We start from the raw sequence: 20,322 nt of genomic DNA on the forward strand, positions 1-20,322 counted from the left end.
AAGACCTGAGACTGGGACGGAGATTTGTCTTCCAACAAGACAATGATCCAAAACATAAAGCAAAATCTACAATGGAATGGTTCAAAAATAAACATATCCAGGTGTTAGAATGGCCAAGTCAAAGTCCAGACCTGAATCCAATCGAGAATCTGTGGAAAGAACTGAAAACTGCTGTTAACAAATGCTCTCCATCCAACCTCACTGAGCTCGAGCTGTTTTGCAAGGAGGAATGGGAAAAAATGTCAGTCTCTCGATGTGCAAAACTGATAGAGACATACCCTAAGCGACTTACAGCTGTAATTGCAGCAAAAGGTGGCGCTACAAAGTATTAACTTAAGGGGGCTGAATAATTTTGCACGCCCAATTTTTCAGTTTTCGATTTGTTAAAAAAGTTTGAAATATCCAATAAATGTCGTTCCACTTCATGATTGTGTCCCACTTGTTGTTGATTCTTCACAAAAAAATACAGTTTTATATCTTTATTGTTTGAAGCCTGAAATGTGGCAAAAGGTCGCAAAGTTCAAGGGGGCCGAATACTTTCTCAAGGCACTGTAAATACATTTGATTTGATTTGATTTTGATTTGATCGTACTTAAATCATTTTCCACACACAGTCTGTGCCTGTATTTAGTTTTCATGCTAGTGAGGGTTGAGGATCCACTCTCACATACAGTAGGTATGTGGTTACAAAGGGCATCAGTGTCTTAACAGCACGATTTGCCAAGGCAGGACACTCTGAATGCAGCCCAATCCAGAAATCTGGCAGTGGCTTCTGATTACATTCAATTTTCACAGAACCACTTGTTGCAATTTCGATGAGGCTCTCTTGTTCAGATATCTGTAAGTGGACTGGAGGCAGGGCATGAAAGGGATAACGAATCCAGTTGTTTGTGTCATCCGTTTCGGGAAAGTACCTGCGTAATTGGGCACTTAACTCCCTCAGGTGCTTCACTATATTACATTCAACATTGTCCGTAAGCTTGAGTTCCTTTGCACACATAAAATCATACAATGATGGAAAGACCTGTGTGTTGTCCTTTTTAATGCAGACAGAGAAGAGCTCCAACTGCTTAATCAGATCCGCAATTTTGTCCCGCACATTGAATATAGTTGCGGAGAGTCCCTGTAATCCTAGATTCAGATCAATCAGGCGAGAAAAACCATCACCCAGATAGGCCAGTTGTGTGAGAAACTTGTCATCATGCAAGCGGTCAGTGAAAATTATGTCAGTAAAGAAAACTTTAAGTTCGTCTCTCAATTTAAAAAAAATGTGTCAATACTTTGCCCCTTGATAACCAGCGCACTTCTGTATTTTGTAAAAGCGTTACATGGTCGCTGCCCATATCATTGCATAGTGCAGAAAATACATGAGAGTTCAGGGGCCTTGCTTTAACAAAGTTAACCATTTTCACTGTTGTGTCCAAAACATCTTTCAAGCTGTCAGGCATTCCCTTGGCAGCAAGAGCCTCTTGGTGGATGCTGAAGTGTTTCCAAGTGGCGTTGGGATATTTGTATTTGACATTGTGTTGTTATTCCGTGGAACACTAGATGGTTGAATTTTAATTTTTGGCAGTGAAAAGAGGCTACTCAGGCGAGGAAAAAAACTCACCCAAATGTATAGCCCCGTTGGAAAATATAAATGGACTGTTTGAAAATGTGAAGATTTCTTTATTTTATTTTTTTATAAATACTTTTATGTGAATCACATTTTTATTTGGCGTACCCCCCAACGGCAGTGAGCGTACCCGTTTGGGAATACCTGCTCTATTCAACTTCATTCTAATGGCTCCCTGTTTAAACATATGTAGGGCTACTGGTGTCAAAAAAGTTAACACGTAATAACCTTTTACTGGAGTGAGCTAAATCACTGTCACACAGAGAGATTCTTGATGGTCTTAAACTAATCTATTTTGAAACAAAAATATTGACTTCACACACATGGTTACGGTGGAGTTGCTGTACCAGGGCTCCCGAGGGCGCAGTGGTCTAAGGCACTCCATCTCATTGCTAGAGGTGTCAGTTTGGACAGTGTAGGCCGTCGTTGTAAATAAGAAGTTGTTCTTAACTGACTTGCCTAGTTAAATAAAGGTTCAAATAAATATGGGCTAAAAGAAGACACCTGTACCATGTCTGATATAATTTTGACTTAGCATCCCAATATTACACTTTGTATACATCACAGAAGACTAAAATATAACACAACTGTTTGACAAAGAAACACCAGATTTTGGTCATTAAATGTTTAAAAAAATCTGTATTATTATGAAATGATTAAAATATTAATAACATTCAATAAGGTCAAAGAGGGCACTTTCGGTTATTGACTGCAGGAAAAGGCCACAACACTCTCAAGTGCACCTTACAATCAATACCTGTCAAACATTTGGATACACCGATTAATTCAAGGGTTTTTCTTTATTTTTTCTATTTTCTACATTGTAGAATAATACTGAAGACATCAAAACTGTAACGAAACACATATGGAATCATGTAGTAACCAAAAAAGTTTTAAACAAATCAAAATATATTTTATATTTGAGAATCTTCAAAGTAGCCACCCTTTGCCTTGATGACAGCTATGTACACTCTTGGCATTGTCTCAACTGGAATGCATTTCAATTAACAGGTGTGTCTTGTTGAAAGGTCCTTTGTGGAATTTCTTTCCTTCTTAAAGTGTTTGAGCCAATCAGTTGCATTGTGACAAGGTAGAGGTGGTATACAGAAAATAGCCTTATTTGCTGAAAGACCAAGTCCACATTATGGCAAGAACAGCTCAAATAAGGAAAGAGAAATGGCAGTCCATCATCACTTTAAGACATGAAGGTCAGTCAATACGGAATTTCAAGAACTTTGAACGTTTCTTCAAGTGCAGTCGCAAAAACCATCAAGCATTATGATGAAACTGGCTCTCATGAGGACCTCCACAGGAAAGTAAGAACCAGATTTACCTCTGCTGCACAGGAGAAGTTCATTAGAGTTACCAGCCTCAGAAATTGTAGCCTAAATAAATACTTCACAGAGTTTAAAAAAATCTCAACATCAACTGTTCAGAGGAGACTGCGTGAATCAGGCCTTCATGGTCAAATTGCTGTGAAGAAACCATTACTAAAGGACACCAATAAGAAGAAGAGACTTGCTTGGGCCAAGAAACACAAGCAATGGACATTGGACTGGTGAAAATATGTAATTTGGTCTGATGAGTATTACAGACTCGGTCAGGTAGAGGTTGAAAATGTCAGTGAAGACCAGTTGGTCCGTGCATGCTTTAAGTACACGTACTGGTAATCTGTCTGGCCCCGTGGCTTTGTGAATGTTGACCTGTCCGGAACATCTGGTGCTCTCATGCATGCTTTGGTGTTGCTTGCATTGAAGAGAGCATAAAAGGCATTTAGCTCGTCTGGTAGGCTTGCATCACTGGGCACTCACGGCTGGGTTTCCCTTTGTAGTCCGTAATAGCTTTCAAGCCCTGGCACATCCGACGAGCGTTAGAACCGGTGTAGTAGGATTAAATCTTAATCCTGCATTGATGCTTTGCCTGTTTGACAGTTCGTCTGAGGGCGTAGTGTGATTTCTTATAAGCGTCCGGATTAGTGTCCCGCTCCTTGAAAGTGGCAGCTCTAACCTTTAGCTCGATGCGGATGTTGCCTGTAATCCATGGCTTCTGGTTGAGGTATGTATGTACGGTCACTGTGGGGTCGTCGATGCATTTATTGATGAAGCCGATGACTGAGGTGGTATACTCCTCAGTGCCATTGGATGAATCCCAGAACATATTCCAGTCTGTGCTAGCAGAACAGTCCTGTAGTTTGGCATCCGCATCATCTGACCATTTCTATATCGAGCAAGTCACTGGTACTTCCTGCTTAAGTTTTTGCTTGTAAGCAGGAATCAGGAGGATAGAATTATGGTCAGATTTGCCAAATGGAGGGCGAGGGAGAGCTTTCTATTCATATTTGTGTGTGTAGTAAAGGTGGTCTAGTTTTTTTCCTCTTGTTGCACATGTGACATGCAGGTAAAAACTATTTAAGTTTAAGTTAACGATTTAAGTTAACATATATTAAAGTCCCCAGCCACTAGGAGCACCACTTCTGGATGGGCATTTTCTTGTTTGCTTATGGCCTTATACAGATCATTGAGTGTCGTCTTAATGCCAGCATCAGTTTGTGGCGATAAATATATGGCTATGAATAATATAGATGCAAACTATCTTGGTAGATAGTGGTCTGCAGCTTATCATAAGTTACTTTACCTAAGGCGAGCAATACCTCAAGACTTCTTTAATATTAGACTTTGCACACCAGCTGTTATTGACAAATAGCCCCTCGTCTTACCAGACATAGCTTCTCTGTCCTGCCGATGCATGGAAAATCCCGCCAGCTCTATATTATCCGTGTTCTCGTTCAGCCACGACTCTGTAAAACATAACATATTACAGTTTTTAATGTCCTGTTGGTAGGATTGTCTTGATCGTAGATCATCCATTTTGTTATCCAATGATTGCACGTTAGCCAATTGAATGGATGGTAGTGGAGAAAAAATATTTGTCCAGTTCGGGGTGAGTAATCGCTGTTCTGATGTCCAGAAGTTATGGTCATAAGAGATGGTAGCAGCAACATTATGCACAAAATAAGTTACAAACAATGTGAAAAAACAAACAAAATAGCACAGTTGGTTAGGAGCCAGTAAAACAGCAGCTATCCCCTCCGGCACCATTATTTTGAACCAGCATAACTACCACAGCATTCTGCAGTGATACGCCATCCCATCTGGTTTGCACTTAGTGGGACTATCATTTGTTTTTCAACAGAACAATGACCCAACACACCTCCAGGCTGTGCAAAGCCTTTTGGGTTCCATGTAGAACTCTTTTCACAGAGGATTCTACATGGAACCAAAAATAGTTCTTCCTGGCACCAAAAAGGGTTCTACCTGGAACCAAAAAGGGTTATCTCATAGAGACAGCCGCAGAACCCTTTTGGAACCCTTTTCATCTAAGAGTGTACAGTCTTTTTTGCTAATCTTTATCAAGGGTGCCAAAAATCTGGGTCATGGCTGTATATGCAGATACTACATGCAGTGTACATTGTGGCTTTGTACACGCCAAAAAACTCTCCCCATAGAGATCCAGACAGCGTGATCGTGGCTGATTTTAGCTAGCTAGCTAGCCACCGGAGGACAACGACACAACGAGATGCAACAATAAAAAAAAGATATACGTCAATGGCATTTGGCTTCTGATGTGATTGGGCCGAATCCAAATCCAAACTGGCTTCCCTTAACACCTTTTTTTGGTGCACCAGGGCCATTCACAGCTGAGCTCACTCAGTTTAGCTAAAGGCTGATTGGCTATTATTGTATGTATTTTTTTATCAAGGGAGGCCAAATGCTCACTGGCTTCACTTACATTCAATACTACAATTTTATTTATTTTAATTTTATTTATCCATTATTTCACCAGGTAAGTTGACTGAGAACATGTTCTCATTTGCAGCAACGACCTGGGGAATAGTTACAGGGGAGAGGAGGGGGATTAATGAGCCAATTGTAAACTGGGGATTATTAGGTGACCATGATGGTTTGAGGGCCAGATTGGGAATTTAGCCAGGACACCGGGGTTAACAACCCTACTCTTACAATAAGTGCCATGGGATCTTTAATGACCTCAGAGAGTCAGGACACCCGTTTAACATCCCATCTGAAAGACAGCACCCTACACAGGGCAGTGTCCCCAAACACTGCCCTGGTGCATTGGGATATTTATTTATTTTTAGACCAGAGGAAAGAGTGCCTCCTACTGGCCCTCCAACACCACTTCCAACAGCATCTGGTCTCCCATCCACAAACTGACTAGGACCAACCCTGCTTAGCTTCAGAAGCAAGCCAGCAGTGGTATGCAGGGTGGTATGCTGCTGGCATGTCACACTCTTTTTGACAAGACAGCATCAGATAGATACGCTACATATACTGACACAGAGGGTTGCTTTTTTATTTTCTCAGATGCTTTCTCCGGTGAGATACATTCAGCTTCTTGTGAATTTAAGGAAATCTATGAAACACAGAGAGATTAAAGATACTTTATTTTCTATGTTTTGTATTTTTCTTCTTGGTCAATTTTTTGGGGGGCCTGGCTTCCATTGATATCCATGAATACACGCCAGTGGTGCGAATGTTGTTAGCAGGCGACATTAGCATATTCATAAATTACAATGTTTTCAATTGACCTGCCCGGTAGGAGGCACATAAAATGGTTCCATAAGTAAATGAATAAACCCACTCTCTAGAGCATGCGCCACGTGCGTCAGCCCTCTGCTTCAGGTACCTAAGGAGCAGTTTTCACAGGCGCAGTTTCTTGCAGCGGATAACTCCTCTCATCTCCTTTCACCACCTTCTGCTATTCTTTAAAAGCATGTCCAGACTTTTTGAAGAAGGAGCACATTTTCTTTTGTCCTTCGACGTGTTAAAATGATGAGCAAGTGCAATCTCAGGCAGCTGTGAACAGGAATCGAAGGTGTGTTCAAATTCTACTGAGCTACACAAATGTCTCAAATGACATTATACAATGGTAGTCTAAAACAAACTTGGTTGCTTTTTCTGAGCATACAATTAGGAAGCGTTAATTCTAAGTGCAAGAAGTAAGCGATAAAGGATACATGTATATTTTTGTATGTCCACGTGCTTTAGTTCTGAACATTTACATTTCATGAAATTGATTGAATGTTGTTTTATCCCATGTGTTGCTTTTATGCTCAGTTCAGATTTTCTGTCAGTTTGGAGTTGAAGTTTAATTTCTTGAACAGGCAGGCAGCCTATGTGGGCTACAGTATGTTGGGTTTGGATGTATTCTTTATGAATTGATTTTATGCACTTAAATCAGGATCCTGCTGCTAATTGCAGTCTGTAAAATAGGCTGAACTGTTGTTTAGGAGAGTGCTGGGTAGCAGTCGTGTGAAAATGCCTTTCCAGTTTTATGCACAGTCTGTTCAGTTTCATCAGTGTGCATAGATAATTATGCTACTGGCACCAAAGATTAACATATTGGAACACAGGTAAGCTCCAAAGCTCATTTTCACACCCTCTAGCTCTGTATCCCTGCCTTCTGCTCCTATAGAGTAAGATGAGACACCCACTGCAGAGAAACTAACAGGCCTAATGAAACATTCATGTCTCAGCTCTGAAATGTATGAAGTGATAGAGACATCTATTACTGTAGCAACAGCACATCATTTTGCTCCAATACAAAATTATTTCATTTTTACATTAGAATTGATTTTGCCAAGCATTTAGAATGTGTTTATCACACAGTGCTAAGTGCTGCTGAAGACTTGGTTATGGCAGGAATAATTTTTTATTTGAATTAGCTAACCTCATTCAAATAATTGTCTTTGCACAGAACAGATGACTGAAAAATGGGAATCATAATATGTGGTAAATAATTGCACAAACATGCGGCTACACAAGATTTACTACAGTATTCATGTTATACACACTGGTGAAACTACCACCATACTATCACTGTAAGAGGCAAAGTGTGCATTTGTGATGTACTGTAAATTCATAATTCCCAGTTACAACTAGTGGAATCTGATCAGCCCTTTAGTCAAGACTTAATCGTGCAAAACATATATCTCTTGTGAGACTTTACTGAGCTGTGTCAGTCACCATATGAGAGCTTTTACATCATCTTATGTAGAATCAGGATGCTGTAATATAAAATTGTGTTGCTGTGGTACTCTTTAGGTGTTGAATTTCTCTCAGAGCAATGATGTGCAGACATCTCCAGTGATCCTGTTCCTCTCTACTCCCACTTACAAGCCCCTACTGTGAAATGGAGAAGTACTGCCTGGACTCTCTTTCCAACATCTCAGAACAGCACGGCATGTTCTGTAACATCACATTGTTAAACGTCACAGGAAATGACTCTGGGACCAAATCCATCGAGGACCTCCTACTGGAATTTCTAGGGCCGAAACGCTCTCCCGTCTTCCTCCCTATCACCCTGGTTTACCTGCTCATCTTCTTTTTTGGTGTGTCTGGCAACCTTCTCACATGCGCAGTGATATCCAAACACAAGAAGATGCGTACCACCACCAACCTGTTCCTGTTCAGCCTGGCTGTGTCGGACCTCTTGGTGCTCCTTTTTGGGATGCCCCTAGAGATCTACGACATGTGGCAGAACTACCCCTTCCCTTTCGGCGAGGGAGTCTGCTACTTCAAGATCTTCCTCCTTGAGACCGTCTGCTTCGCTTCCATCCTAAATGTGACAGTGCTGAGTGCGGAGAGGTACATCGCCGTGGTCCATCCACTAAAAATACGCTATGTCTCCACCAACAAGCATGCCAAGCATGTCATCAGTGCCGTATGGGTGGTGTCCCTGGTCTGTGCCATCCCCAACACCTCCCTGCATGGCATCTACTACTTGAATCTCCCGGAGAAGGTGGCAGAGTCAGCCATATGCAGTTTGATAGGGGCCCCGTGGATCTATAACCTGGTGATCCTGATCACCACTGCGTGCTTCTACATTGTGCCAATGACGGTGATGAGCGGTCTGTACCTGGTGATGGGCATCCAGCTGGGCAGGGAGCGACACCTTTCCCAGGGAACTATGAGGAAGAACTGTAGCACCAACACCAACTGGAGAATCCACGTAGAGCGAGGGCGTAGGAGACAAGCCACCAAGATGCTTGGTAAGTTCTGCATTCCATTTCCATGCCCATTTCCGTTGTCACAGTCACAAGCCTGTCTTCCATGGTCAACACAATTTTGACATTTAAACTGTTTTCTGGTAGCGATATCCATAAAGGTTTTGAATGATAAGTTCATCCCTTGTACATTTTATATTATGCAGTCTTGTGTTAGTGATAATAATATTGTAATTTAGAAAATTCTCTCATGTTGATAATAAAGAGCATCTGATCGGTTTCCAGGTCGATGTACAGGTAACTACCAAAATAATGGAAACACTTGAGTAAATGAGGTATACAAAGTATACTGAAAGCAGGTGCTTCCACACGTGCGGGTCCTGAGTTAATTAAGCAATTAACATCACATCATGCTTAGGTCAAGTATAAATATGCTGGGCAGGTCATTATGTTAGCCATTATTTTGGATACCATGACTATGCTCCCATAGGATGACAATGACTCCATCCACATTGCACAAGTGGTCACTGAACGATTTGATGAGCATGACAAAGATGTTAGCCATGGCCATATCAGTCACCAAATTTTACTCCAATTAAACATTTATGGAAGAGTCTGGATTGGAACCTGAGACAGCATTTTCCACGTCCAACAACAAAACAGCAAATTATGGAATTTCTTGTTGAAGAATGGTGTCGCATCCCTCCAATAGAGTTCCCAACACCCAATTAAGACATGTTGGTGTTTCTTTTATTTTGGCAGTTACCTGTATGTCTTGGCAGTGTTTGTTTATTTGAGACTAGGCCAGATTATCTAATCTGCGACAATGCAATGGCATGGTCGAAAAACAAACTTTCTGAAAACCCATGGCATGATTCTTTGTACCCATTTGACACTTCTTACACAGGGCATTGCTATTTTGGGAAGTGTCTCTGCACTGAATGTTGATTTCTAAGCTATGGTGGAGCTTTGTTTTGAGTAGCAGTGTTCATCCAATACTTTAATTTCCTCTCCAGTAGTTATCTAAAGATAATTGATTTATATTCCTTGGAGAATTGAGGAGGCAATTCCTTTTTTCCTCATTCTACTTTCAGGAAAATTGGCTGTCAAGAGGCCTTTAACTCCCTCTACACGATCTCATGGTGAAATGGTGAATGTGGGCCAGTTTCTGTCAGTAGTTATATGAGTAGAATGTCTCAGTTTCATGAGGACCAGGTCTTGCAGGGAACAGGATACCCTGTTGTTCCCCTCCTTCCTCCCTCTCTCTGCATCACTTAATTCATCCTCCTTCTCGATCTCCCTCTCCTCTTGTCGCTGTCTGTTATGTAGCTGTGGTCGTGCTGGTGTTTTCCATCTGCTGGGCGCCTTTCCATATCGACCGGCTCTTGTGGAGCTGCATCATGCAGTGGTCTGTCTGGACAGACCTCAACCAAACTGTGTACCAGTGTGTGCACCTCCTTTCCGGCATCCTCTTCTACCTCAGCTCTGCAGTCAACCCTGTTATCTACAACATGCTCTCCACACGCTTTCGGGAATGCTTCTGGGATCTTATCTGCACACATACGAAAGACACCGCCTCTAGAAAAGACTGCCCGCCCTTCGCCAAAATCCTGCTGGATCCCTCTGGCCCAGTTCCTAAATCCCAGGCCAGTCCCAGGGACCAGAACTCCCTCACTCCCCTGTTATGTCCAATTGGGACTGGGAGCACAGAGATCACAACATTGACATGTGAACATTCCTGTGTGGTAGACTCTGACTTCACTGCTACTGCTTTTTAATCATATTTAATATTTAATGTGGTAGTAGATATGATGCCCTCTGTCAGGCTGTGGATTTGACTAATGAGCAGATTATGCATTGTGCACAGCTGGATGATCATTATTTCATGAGGTGATCTGTGGACTCAATTGTGATCTGTTATTAAAGCAACATAAATCCTCATAGCAGACAGATGTATCCAAAAACAACTGATTTAGGGGTATGTAAATGAGAGACTTGGTTGCACTTGATAATTCACTCCAGTGATTGATTATCCCATATGATTGGTCTTCTCATATTGATCTGTGTGATATATGGACTATGTGAACTGCAGTTACAGTATTTATCATCCTTGTGTTTCATAACCACCTATTCCAACCCGTAATTTATTGAGTGTATGTCAAAACTTCCCCATTTCTCCTTGTCAAAGACATTGAATGTACGTATGTAGCACTGCTGTCCTTTGACCTAGACATTTTATGTAAATATACTGTAAATCAATTCATAATTATTGCCTTTATGTGAAAACAGCAAAACATGAATGAATTGCTTGATGAGTATTTCATGAATTGTTTACAATGTCTGCAACAGAATGTGTATTACATTGAGAATGTATCGTATGAGTCTCTTGGAGACCCTAACAACAACAACAGCAACAACAACGGTAGTCTGTTCGACCATCCATGTGTAAGTGGCAGTAGTATAATGGGAACCACGATGAGGCTTCTACAAAAGTTGATCCTGATTTCACAGCAAGTTGTTCCTGATTTCCCTGCTGCCCCACATCTGGGCCAAGACTGTGTTCTTGTAGAGTGTCAATAATGCAGAGAATCCATCATAAGAGACAATTACAGAACTTAGACCATTTGATTAAAGATTCCTAGAAGCATCCTGGTAGCCTCTATGGATGAATTGTTATTCTGTACAAAACAAATTAGCTTTGCCTGCCACATAACATTCACTGGAGGGTAATGAATGCCATTTTCTTTCTTGTGTATACGACAACATATTGAATAGCTCCATCCTTGGTGTGTGCTAACATTGTGTTCTCCAACTGGATATTGAACTCTACACTCTTAGAAAAAAAGGTGCTATCTAGAACAAAAAAGGGTTCTTTGGCTGTCCTCATAGGAGAACCCTTTGAATAACCCCTTTTGGTTCCAGGCAGAACCCTTTTGGTTCCGGGTAGAACCCTTTTGGGTTCCATGTAGAACCCAGTGTTCTACATGGAACCCAAAAGAGTTCTACCCGGAACCAAAAAGGGTTCTACCTGGAACCAAAACGGGCTCTGCTATGGGGACAGCCGCAGAACCCTTTTGTAACCCTTTCTATCTAAGAGTATAGGAACCAACTCTTATTCCAAATGCAATCCTTGCCACCACACTGCACCTGAGGCCTGGAGAATGACCTTTCATTTTCATTTTGGGTTTCAATTTCAATAGTGTTTGGATAGACCCATTTGAAAATGATCTGTTTTCCCTCCTACGTAGTATTACATTAGAACATCTAGCTGCCAAACCAGAGGGCCACATTAGGTTATTCATTTGGAGTCAGTTTATGAGCTACTGCTATTTGACATGAATCTATTCATATAGAGGATTTAAATGAGCCAGAATTGGGATGATGAAGTACACAGTCATTCCTGGAACTATACCATTATATCCCAAAGCCCCCTTTTAAGTCCATACTTTTTGGTCACATACAGTATACTCTTCAGTATGGCTACAGTCACTGTAAAAGGTATCTATGCCAAAACCCAACATGATCTCTATTTAAAAATCAGAGTTTATTTTTGTTTGGTATGAACACATTTTATGGATTTTTCGTAGGTCAAAAATTATCAGGATATAATTTGATAACAAACTAAAATAAATCCATCTTTTGACATCTTTGAGATTCATCGGGCAAAAAAACATGAACATCCACATGCAAATGACAGTGTTACAATTGAAGTGTGTTGATTGATGCCAGCATACCATATTTACATTATGTTGTTTTGTTACAAATGCAATGTTAGGATAGGACAAGCTGACAAATATAAGAGAACAGTAACAATGTGCATAGTGCAGGAAAGACAGGAAATACTGTGCCACAATACAGTGTAGGGCGGCAGGGTAGCCTAGTGGTTAGAGTGTCCGACTAGTAACCGAAATGTTGCAAGATTGAATCCCCGAGCTGACAAGGAAAAAAATCTGTCCTTCTGCCCCTGAACAAGGCAGGTTCCTAGGCTGTTCTTGAAAATAAGAAATTGTACTTTAACTGACTTGCCTAGTTAAATAAAGGTAAAAATAAAACTTTAAAAGGTGTACAGATGTAGGATCTTAATTTGGTCACTCTTTTGTCGATAAGAAACTTATGTATTCCAGGTTTAAAAAGCAGAAGTTTGTAACTTACACTTTAAAATGTCAGACTTGATTTGCCCTAATAAATGTATCAACCTCTCTCAAAAAAATCCATTAATTATAATCCACATAATTACATTAAATTACTTTCCTGCTGTAGCAAACTGGCTCAAATTAAAATACTACATCTGTACAGTATAATGCACTATACAGTACTAGTCAAAAGTTTGGACAACCTACTCACTCAAGGATTTTTCTTAATTTTTTACTATTCGCTACATTGTAGAATAATAGTGAAGACATTAAAGCTATGAAATAACACAATATGGAATCATGTAGTAACCAAAAAAGTGTTAAACAAATCAAAATATATTATATATTTGAGATTCTTTAAAGATTCCACCCTTCACCTTGATGACATCTTTGCACACTCTTGACATTGGAATGCATTTCAATGAACAGGTGTGCCTTTTTAAAAGATAATCTGTGGAATTTCTTTCCTTCTTAATGCGTTTGAGCCAATCAGTTGTGTTGTGATAAGGTAGGGTTGGTGTACGGGAGAAAAAGACCAAGTCCATATTATGGTAAGAACAGCTCAAATAAGCAAAGAGAAACGACAATCCATCATTACTTTAAAACATGAAGGTCAGTCAATGCGGAAAATGTCAAGAACTGAACGTTTCTTCAAATGCAGTTGCAAAAATCATCAAGCGCTATGCTGAAACTCGCTCTCATGAGGACTTCCACAGGAAAGGAAGACCCAGAGTTACCTCTGTGATAGAGGATAAGTTCATTAGAGTTACCAGAATCAGAAATCGGCAATTAACTGCACCTCAGATTGCAGCCCAAATAAATGCTTCACAGAGCTAAAGTAACAGACACATCTCAACATCAACTGTTCAGCGGAGACTGCGTAAATCTGGCCTTCATGGTCGAATTGCTGCAAAGACAACACTACTAAAGGACACCAATAAGAAGAAGTGACTTGCTTTGGCCAAGAAACATGAGCAATGGACATTAGACTGGTGGAAATCTGTCTGATGAGTCAAAATGTTAGATTTTTTGTTCCAACCGCCGTGTCTTCGTGAGATGCAAATTAGGTGAATGGATGATCTCTGCATGTGTGGTTCCCACCGTGAAGCATGGAGGAGGAGGTGTGATGGTGTGGGGCTGCTTTGTTGGTGACACTGTCTATGACTTATTTAGAATTCAAGGCACACTTAACGAGCATAGCTACCACAGCATTCTGCAGCGATACATCATCCCATCTGCTTTGCGCTTAGTGGGACTATTTTGTTTTTCAACAGGACAATGACCCAAAACACACCTCCAGGCTGTGTAAGGGCTATTTGATCAAGAAGGAGAGTGATGAGTGCTGCATCAGATGACCTGGCCTCCACAATCACCCAACCTCAACCTAATTGAGATGGTTTGGGATGAATTGGACTGTAGAGTAAAGGGAAAGCAGCCAGCAAGTGTTCAGCATATGTGGGAACTCCTTCAAGACTGTTGGGAAAGCATTCCAGGTGACTATCTCATGAAGCTGGTTGAGAGAATGCCAAGAGTGTGCAAAGCTGTCATCAAGGCAAAAGGTGGCTACTTTGAAGAATCTAAAATCTAAAATATATTTTTATTTGTTTAACACTGTTTGGGTTACTACATGATTCCATATGTGTTATATCATAGTTTTGATGTTTTCACTATTATTCTACAATGTACAAATTGTAAAAATAAAGAAAAACCCTTGAGTACGTGTCTCCAAACTTTTGACTGGTACTGTATAACTTTGAGGAAGGCCCTTTCCTGTTTCAGCATGCCAAGGCCACCATGCACAAAGCAAGGTCCGTACAGAAATGGTTTTTCGAAGATCGGTGTGGAAGAACTTGACTGGCCTACACAGAGCCCTGACCTCAACCCTATCGAACGCCTTTGGGATGAATTGGAATGCCCAATTCAGGCCTAATTGCCAAACATCAGTGCTCAACCTCACTAATGCTCTTGTGGCAAGTTCCTGCAGCAATGTTCCAACATTGGAAACATTGGAAAGCCTTCTCAGACGAGTGGAGGCTGTTATAGTAGCAAAGAGGGGACCAACTCCATATTATAGCCCATGATTTTGGAATGAGATCTTCGACAAGCAGGTGTCCACATACCTTTGGTCATGTAGTGTATGTTTAAGGTCAGGTTATCAACTGTATAAAAAGGATGAATATTTACAATGCCATTATTTGACACAGAAATCAAAAATGTTGACGTCAATGGTTAAATAAAAATACAAAATCTGTGTGCCTTCTTTTGCAATTCATCATGATACAGTCTACTCAATGTCTGACAGCAATGTTTTCTTTAATTTCAGAGTATCCCTATAAAATATAGGCTACAGACCCAAAAGGGACCTTCATTCAGCATGTACATGTGCCTTTCCGTTGTATGAGTTCAGTTAGTTTGAGAAAGTCGGCCTACGGGTTATCCGGATCACATTGTATGTATTCAGTCCTGGTGCATCGAAGCCAGGGGACAGACCACGCTTGTCAAACACATAAAAGTTAAAGAGCTGCCCGTCTTGGGCCTCAAGGGAGACTGAGGCAGTGCTGACCCGCAAAACACAGGGGTACTCCTTCTCAAACACCACCCTGAACACCCTGTCTACCAGGTAGTTCAGCTTGATTGTCCGATATCTCTCTGGGATCAGGTCCTCAATCTGGGGACCAAACTGCTGCATGATCAGAACACCGTCTGCCCCAGCTTTGATCTCATAGAAGGTGATGTTTCCATAAGTGAAGAAGCCTATGTAAGGGTCTGGAATAGGGGGAGGGATGAGGATCTTTTTGGCCTCCCGGAACACCCTCTCCATGGCGGGTATGATGTGACTGTAAGCCTTGGCCACCACCTCCTGGTTCTGAGGTCTGGTGCCAGCCATCAGCACCACCAGGCCCAGCTTGAGCCTGGGCACCAGTGAGAAGGTGGCTGAGTAGCCATCCAGGTCTCCGTCTTTACGCAGCACCTCGTAGCCCAGCTGCTCATTCACCTCCCAAGGCGTCCCGGTGCGGTTGGCAAAGTAGTCCTTATCACAGCGGTACAGCGGGGTCAGCATGATCTTCAGGGTGTCGGGCTCCAGGAGCTTGCGGTGGTAGGCCCCCAGCAGCATCATGGCCAGCTTGGCAAGGTCAGCGGCAGTGGAGAACATCTGGCCTGAGGGGCGGTACCAGCCCAGGTCATACAGAGGGGCTGGCTGGCCACTGGAGTAGACGCCCACAGCCATCTGGCTTTGGATCCCTGGGGTGTAGTCAAAGCCTGTGTCCTCCATCCCCAGCCGGTCCAGGATGTTATCATTGATCCAGCGCTGGTAGTCCAGGCCCACCACCTTCTCAGCCATGACGTGGGCCAGTAAGGAAAAGGCTAGGTTACTGTAGTGGCATCTGCAAAACACAGAGCAGCAGAGTGGGAAGTCACTGTGTTGCTGCATTGACCCTGCATTGACTGAAGGGTCAATGCAGCCCACAGGGATGACGTAATTAAACACCTGAGCCATCTATTTATATCCAAATGAGTGAAGCAAATTGAAGTTGAAGGCGGAAGATTACATACAGATTACAAGATTACATAGGTCGGAGTCATTAAAACTAGTTTTTCAACCACTCCACAAATTTCTTGTGAACAAACTATAGTTTTGGCAAGTCGGTTAGGACATCTACTTTGTGCATGACACAAGTCATTTTTCCAACAATTATTTACAGACAGATTGTTTCACTTATAATTCACTGTATCACAATTCCAGTGGGTCAGAAGTTTACACTAAGTTGACTGTGCCTTTAATCAGCTTGGAAAATTCCAGAAATGATGTTATGGCTTTAGAAGCTTCTGATAGGCTAATTGACATTGTTTGAGTCGATTGGAGGTGAACCTGTGGATGTATTTCAAGGCCTACCTTCAAATGCAGTACCTCTTTGCTTGGCATCATGGGAGAATCTAAAGAAATCAGCCAAGTCCTCAAAAAAAATGTAGTCCTCCACAAGTCTGGTTCATCCTTGGGAGCAATTTCCAAATGCCTGAAGGTACCACGTTCATCTGTACAAACAATAGTACGCAAGTATAAACACCATGGGACCACGCAGCCGTCATACCGCTCAGGAAGGAGACGTTTTCTGTCTCCTAGAGATGAACGTACTTTGGTACAAAAGCGCAAATCAAGAACAACCCAGAACAACAGCAAAGGACCTTGTGAAGATGCTGGAGGAAACAGGTACAAAAGCATCTATATCCACAGTAAAACGAGTCCTATATCGACATAATCTGAAAGGCTGCTCAGCAAGGAAGAAGCCACTGCTCCAAAACCGGCATAAAAAAAGCCAATTTGCAACTGCACATTGGGACAAAGATCGTACTTTTTGGAGAAATGTCCTTTGGTCTGATGAAACAAAAATAGAACTGTTTGGCCATAATGACCATCGTTATATTTGGAGGAAAAAGGGGGAGGCTTGCAAGCCGAAGAACACCATCCCAACCGTGAAGCACGGGGGTGGCAGCATCATGTTGTGGGGGTGCTTTGCTACAGGAGTTACTGGTGCACTTCATAAAATAGATGGCATCATGAGGAGAGGAAAATTTGGTGGATATATTGAAGCAACATCTCAAGACATCAGTCAGGAAGTTAAAGCTTGGTCGCAAATGGGTCTTCCAAATGGACAATGACCCCAAGCATACTTCCAAAGTTGTGGCAAAATGGCTTAAGTACAACAAAGTCAAGGTCCTATAATCCTATAGAAAATGTGTGGTTAGAACTGAAAAAGCATGTGCAAGGAAGGAGGCCTACAAACCTGACTCAGTTACACTAGCTCTGTCAGGAGGAATGGGACAAAATTCACCCAACTTATTGTGGGAAGCTTTTGGAAGGCTACCCAAAACATTTGACCCAAGTTAAACAATTTAAAGGCAATGCTACCAAATACTAATTGAGTTTATGTAAACTTCTGACCCACTGGAAATGTGATGAAATAAATAAAAGCTGAAATAAATAATTCTCTCTACTATTATTCTGACATTTCACATTCTGACAGGTAATTTTTACTAGGATTAAATGTACGGATTTGTGAAAAACTGAGTTTAAATATTTTGCCAAGGTGTATGTAAACTTCTGACTTCAACTGTAGGTTCCATTATATTACAAAAGGCAAATATTGAGTGAGTTTTAAATGGCACAAGGACACACACAACATTTGAATGATTATAATGATGGGAATGACTAAGGCCTTACTTGGTGCCAGGGTCTGCAACAAGGACATCATCTTGCAACAGATTCACTGCAGCCTGTGTTTTCCCCTTCCACAGCAGGTTAGTGGCTCTTAGTCTTCTGGGTAGACCTGCAGTTGACAAAACACAACATCTTTAGTGTTTACTTCTAAAGAAAAGAAAATGCATTAATTTAGCTACTATGATAAATGAAGCTCAAGCCAATTGCAATTGATTTGAACCGAAACAGGGTCCTCAAATGTTATTCTAACATGTCATCTGTTTGGACTGTCTCTGATCATTTAATTAAATGTACAGCTCAGAATTCCGTGTCAATGTCTGGTCTAAAACATTGAATACTCTCCTCTATGAATTATTGAGTTTGACTATCATGCCTCAATGATCAAAGTGTGAACCTCATGTTGACATAATCAAATCAAACCTGTTTGAAAGCAAGGTATTGTAGTTTTTTTTTTCAATTCAGTGTTGCCCCTCAATGAGTGTGACTCATTGTCCCTTAGCCCTTCTCATGATCTATTTCTGATGATAAGCAGATGCAGTGATAATCTAAACCGTTTCTGTTACATTAGACGTGTTTACCACCTCAGAAGGCAATTCAGCAACCTGCTCAGAGGTGACTGACCAGAGTTTGCGGTGTGGTGGCATTTGAATTTAATCAATAAATAGGATCATGAACATCACATTAAAATGTATATTTTGCTAATAATAGCATGATACCTTTCAACATTGTAGCTGAGTACATTAGGCACATAACTTGTTCCACCTGATAGTATTTTAACGGGTCGGCATGACATGAGTTCCAATCCCAGGTGGGAGGGGCGGAGTATGAGGTTTGTATCTTACCTGAGAGCTGGCTGGCCATCCTGCGCAGAGTGACAGAGGAGGAGCGGATCTGAACCTCTCCACTATCCAGGAAGATCAGGCCGTCTGTCACATACTTGAGCTCAGAGTCCCGTGACTTGCCCAGAGGGTTTTTAATGGTGAAGTTATCCACATATTTCTCCAGAGGGTCATCCAGAGAGGTTATCTTCCCATCGTCCCACAGCCTGTATAGCATCAGCGTTGGGAAGATCTTGGAAAGGCTGGCAATCCTGTAGGGCATCAAACAGGAATTGACTACTACTATATCACCCTGATTTCTGCCCAAAACTTTCAACAAACAGTAAGACAAGCACACACAAATGAATAGAGTACTTTTCTTCCTTTCAGAGGATGAGCTTACCCTAACATCCTTTCATTTTCACATGCACTCTCCAAACCTTTCTACACTCAGGCTTTTGACCTCACAACGTTTTATCTGCCTCATAGCCCAGACATTTCTGTATCACATGTCAGACATTAAGGGGTTTGGTGTTTGAAATTACAACATCATGCTACATATCTATTTAAGGCCTGTGCTGACAACACTCAAGACAGATGAAAACATAATGACTGAATAGCCCATACATAGTTAAAGACATAGGTCAGTATTCAATCAAAGGTGCATTGCTGGCAATAGCACTGCACTCGACTTTTACAAGTAATTTACGCTTAAACCGATATACACACAGTTTACTGTGAATATGATCTCCACAGACATCAGTAAATTGCCTATGAATTGTAGATTGTGCAATGGGCTTGTCAACAACACTTTTCAGATTGAATCCCGGTGGCACATTTTCAAGCCAATTTCAGGCTCAAACTCATTGCTGAAATGGCAACATACCACAAATCAGAAGAATTACAGCAGTGTTCACATAATACTTCAAGTCCACTATAAGCGTTGCCAGAGTGCATTGTTTTGAGAGATCGGAGGAGAAAAGGGGATGAGTATCTTTATTCTGTCTTTCCCTACTGTACTGTACCATATTCATCAATTGTGTGTGAGTACAATAGCTTTGGTCCAGTTTTTCGCAAGTACTCTTAAAATGTTGCTAGTGGGTGTACTAAATGATCCTCTAATTACATGTTGCTTTTGTTTACATTGTGAATATAGTCAATGTAGCTAGCTAGAGTTTCTGCTAGCTAGTAGCTTCTTGACTTCATAAATCTTAGTAAAATAGCCACTGGTGTCTAGTGGAGGCCACATGCAACCAAAATCTATTTTTATTTCTCTATATTTCAATTCACAAGATAGAATGAATGCACTCCTCAGCCATAAAAAATATAACCTCTGCTATACATGTGCTTTAACACGACGCAACGAGAGCGCAACATACGCAGTATACAGTAACAGCTTTCAATGATCTCAAATGAACGGCTGATGTGTGACTGCAACGCCGGATGCCCGATGGCTGTAATGTAGCAGGGCCGTAAGTGGGGCCTTCACTCTTATTAGTATTCCATAGAAACAC

General features: G+C 41.4%; 2 protein-coding genes across 2 annotated transcripts; one reads left to right on the plus strand and one right to left on the minus strand.

The window, feature by feature from the left end:
* Nucleotides 1-7,745: 7,745 nt before the first annotated feature.
* LOC109875411 (neuromedin-U receptor 2-like) lies at nucleotides 7,746-10,417 on the plus strand. The gene is made up of 2 exons (XM_020467788.2): nucleotides 7,746-8,684; nucleotides 9,969-10,417. Exons 1-2 carry the CDS (start codon nucleotides 7,826-7,828, stop codon nucleotides 10,415-10,417), a joined length of 1,308 nt encoding a protein of 435 aa, XP_020323377.1. The 5' UTR covers nucleotides 7,746-7,825.
* A 4,396-nt stretch (nucleotides 10,418-14,813) lies between these two features.
* LOC109906774 (putative beta-lactamase-like 1) lies at nucleotides 14,814-19,106 on the minus strand. The gene is made up of 3 exons (XM_031812372.1): nucleotides 18,833-19,106; nucleotides 17,994-18,099; nucleotides 14,814-16,158 (listed from the first exon to the last, which is right to left on the minus strand). Exons 1-3 carry the CDS (start codon nucleotides 19,089-19,091, stop codon nucleotides 15,180-15,182), a joined length of 1,344 nt encoding a protein of 447 aa, XP_031668232.1. The 5' UTR covers nucleotides 19,092-19,106; the 3' UTR covers nucleotides 14,814-15,179.
* Between the last annotated feature and the right edge of the window lie 1,216 nt (nucleotides 19,107-20,322).

This window comes from Oncorhynchus kisutch, linkage group LG1, assembly GCF_002021735.2.
Source record: "Oncorhynchus kisutch isolate 150728-3 linkage group LG1, Okis_V2, whole genome shotgun sequence".
Taxonomy (NCBI): Eukaryota; Metazoa; Chordata; class Actinopteri; order Salmoniformes; family Salmonidae; genus Oncorhynchus; species Oncorhynchus kisutch.

Excerpts from the sequence above, each read along its gene's own strand:
- LOC109875411 (XM_020467788.2), top strand. The coding sequence starts at position 7,826 with ATGGAGAAGTACTGCCTGGACTCTCTTTCCAACATCTCAGAACAGCAC. Across the intron at positions 8,685-9,968 it reads ACAAGCCACCAAGATGCTTG|CTGTGGTCGTGCTGGTGTTT; the intron begins GTAAGTTCTGCA and ends TCTGTTATGTAG.
- LOC109906774 (XM_031812372.1), bottom strand. The coding sequence starts at position 19,091 with ATGCCCTACAGGATTGCCAGCCTTTCCAAGATCTTCCCAACGCTGATG. Across the intron at positions 18,100-18,832 it reads GATGGCCAGCCAGCTCTCAG|GTCTACCCAGAAGACTAAGA; the intron begins GTAAGATACAAA and ends TGTCAACTGCAG. Across the intron at positions 16,159-17,993 it reads GTTGCAGACCCTGGCACCAA|ATGCCACTACAGTAACCTAG; the intron begins GTAAGGCCTTAG and ends TGTGTTTTGCAG.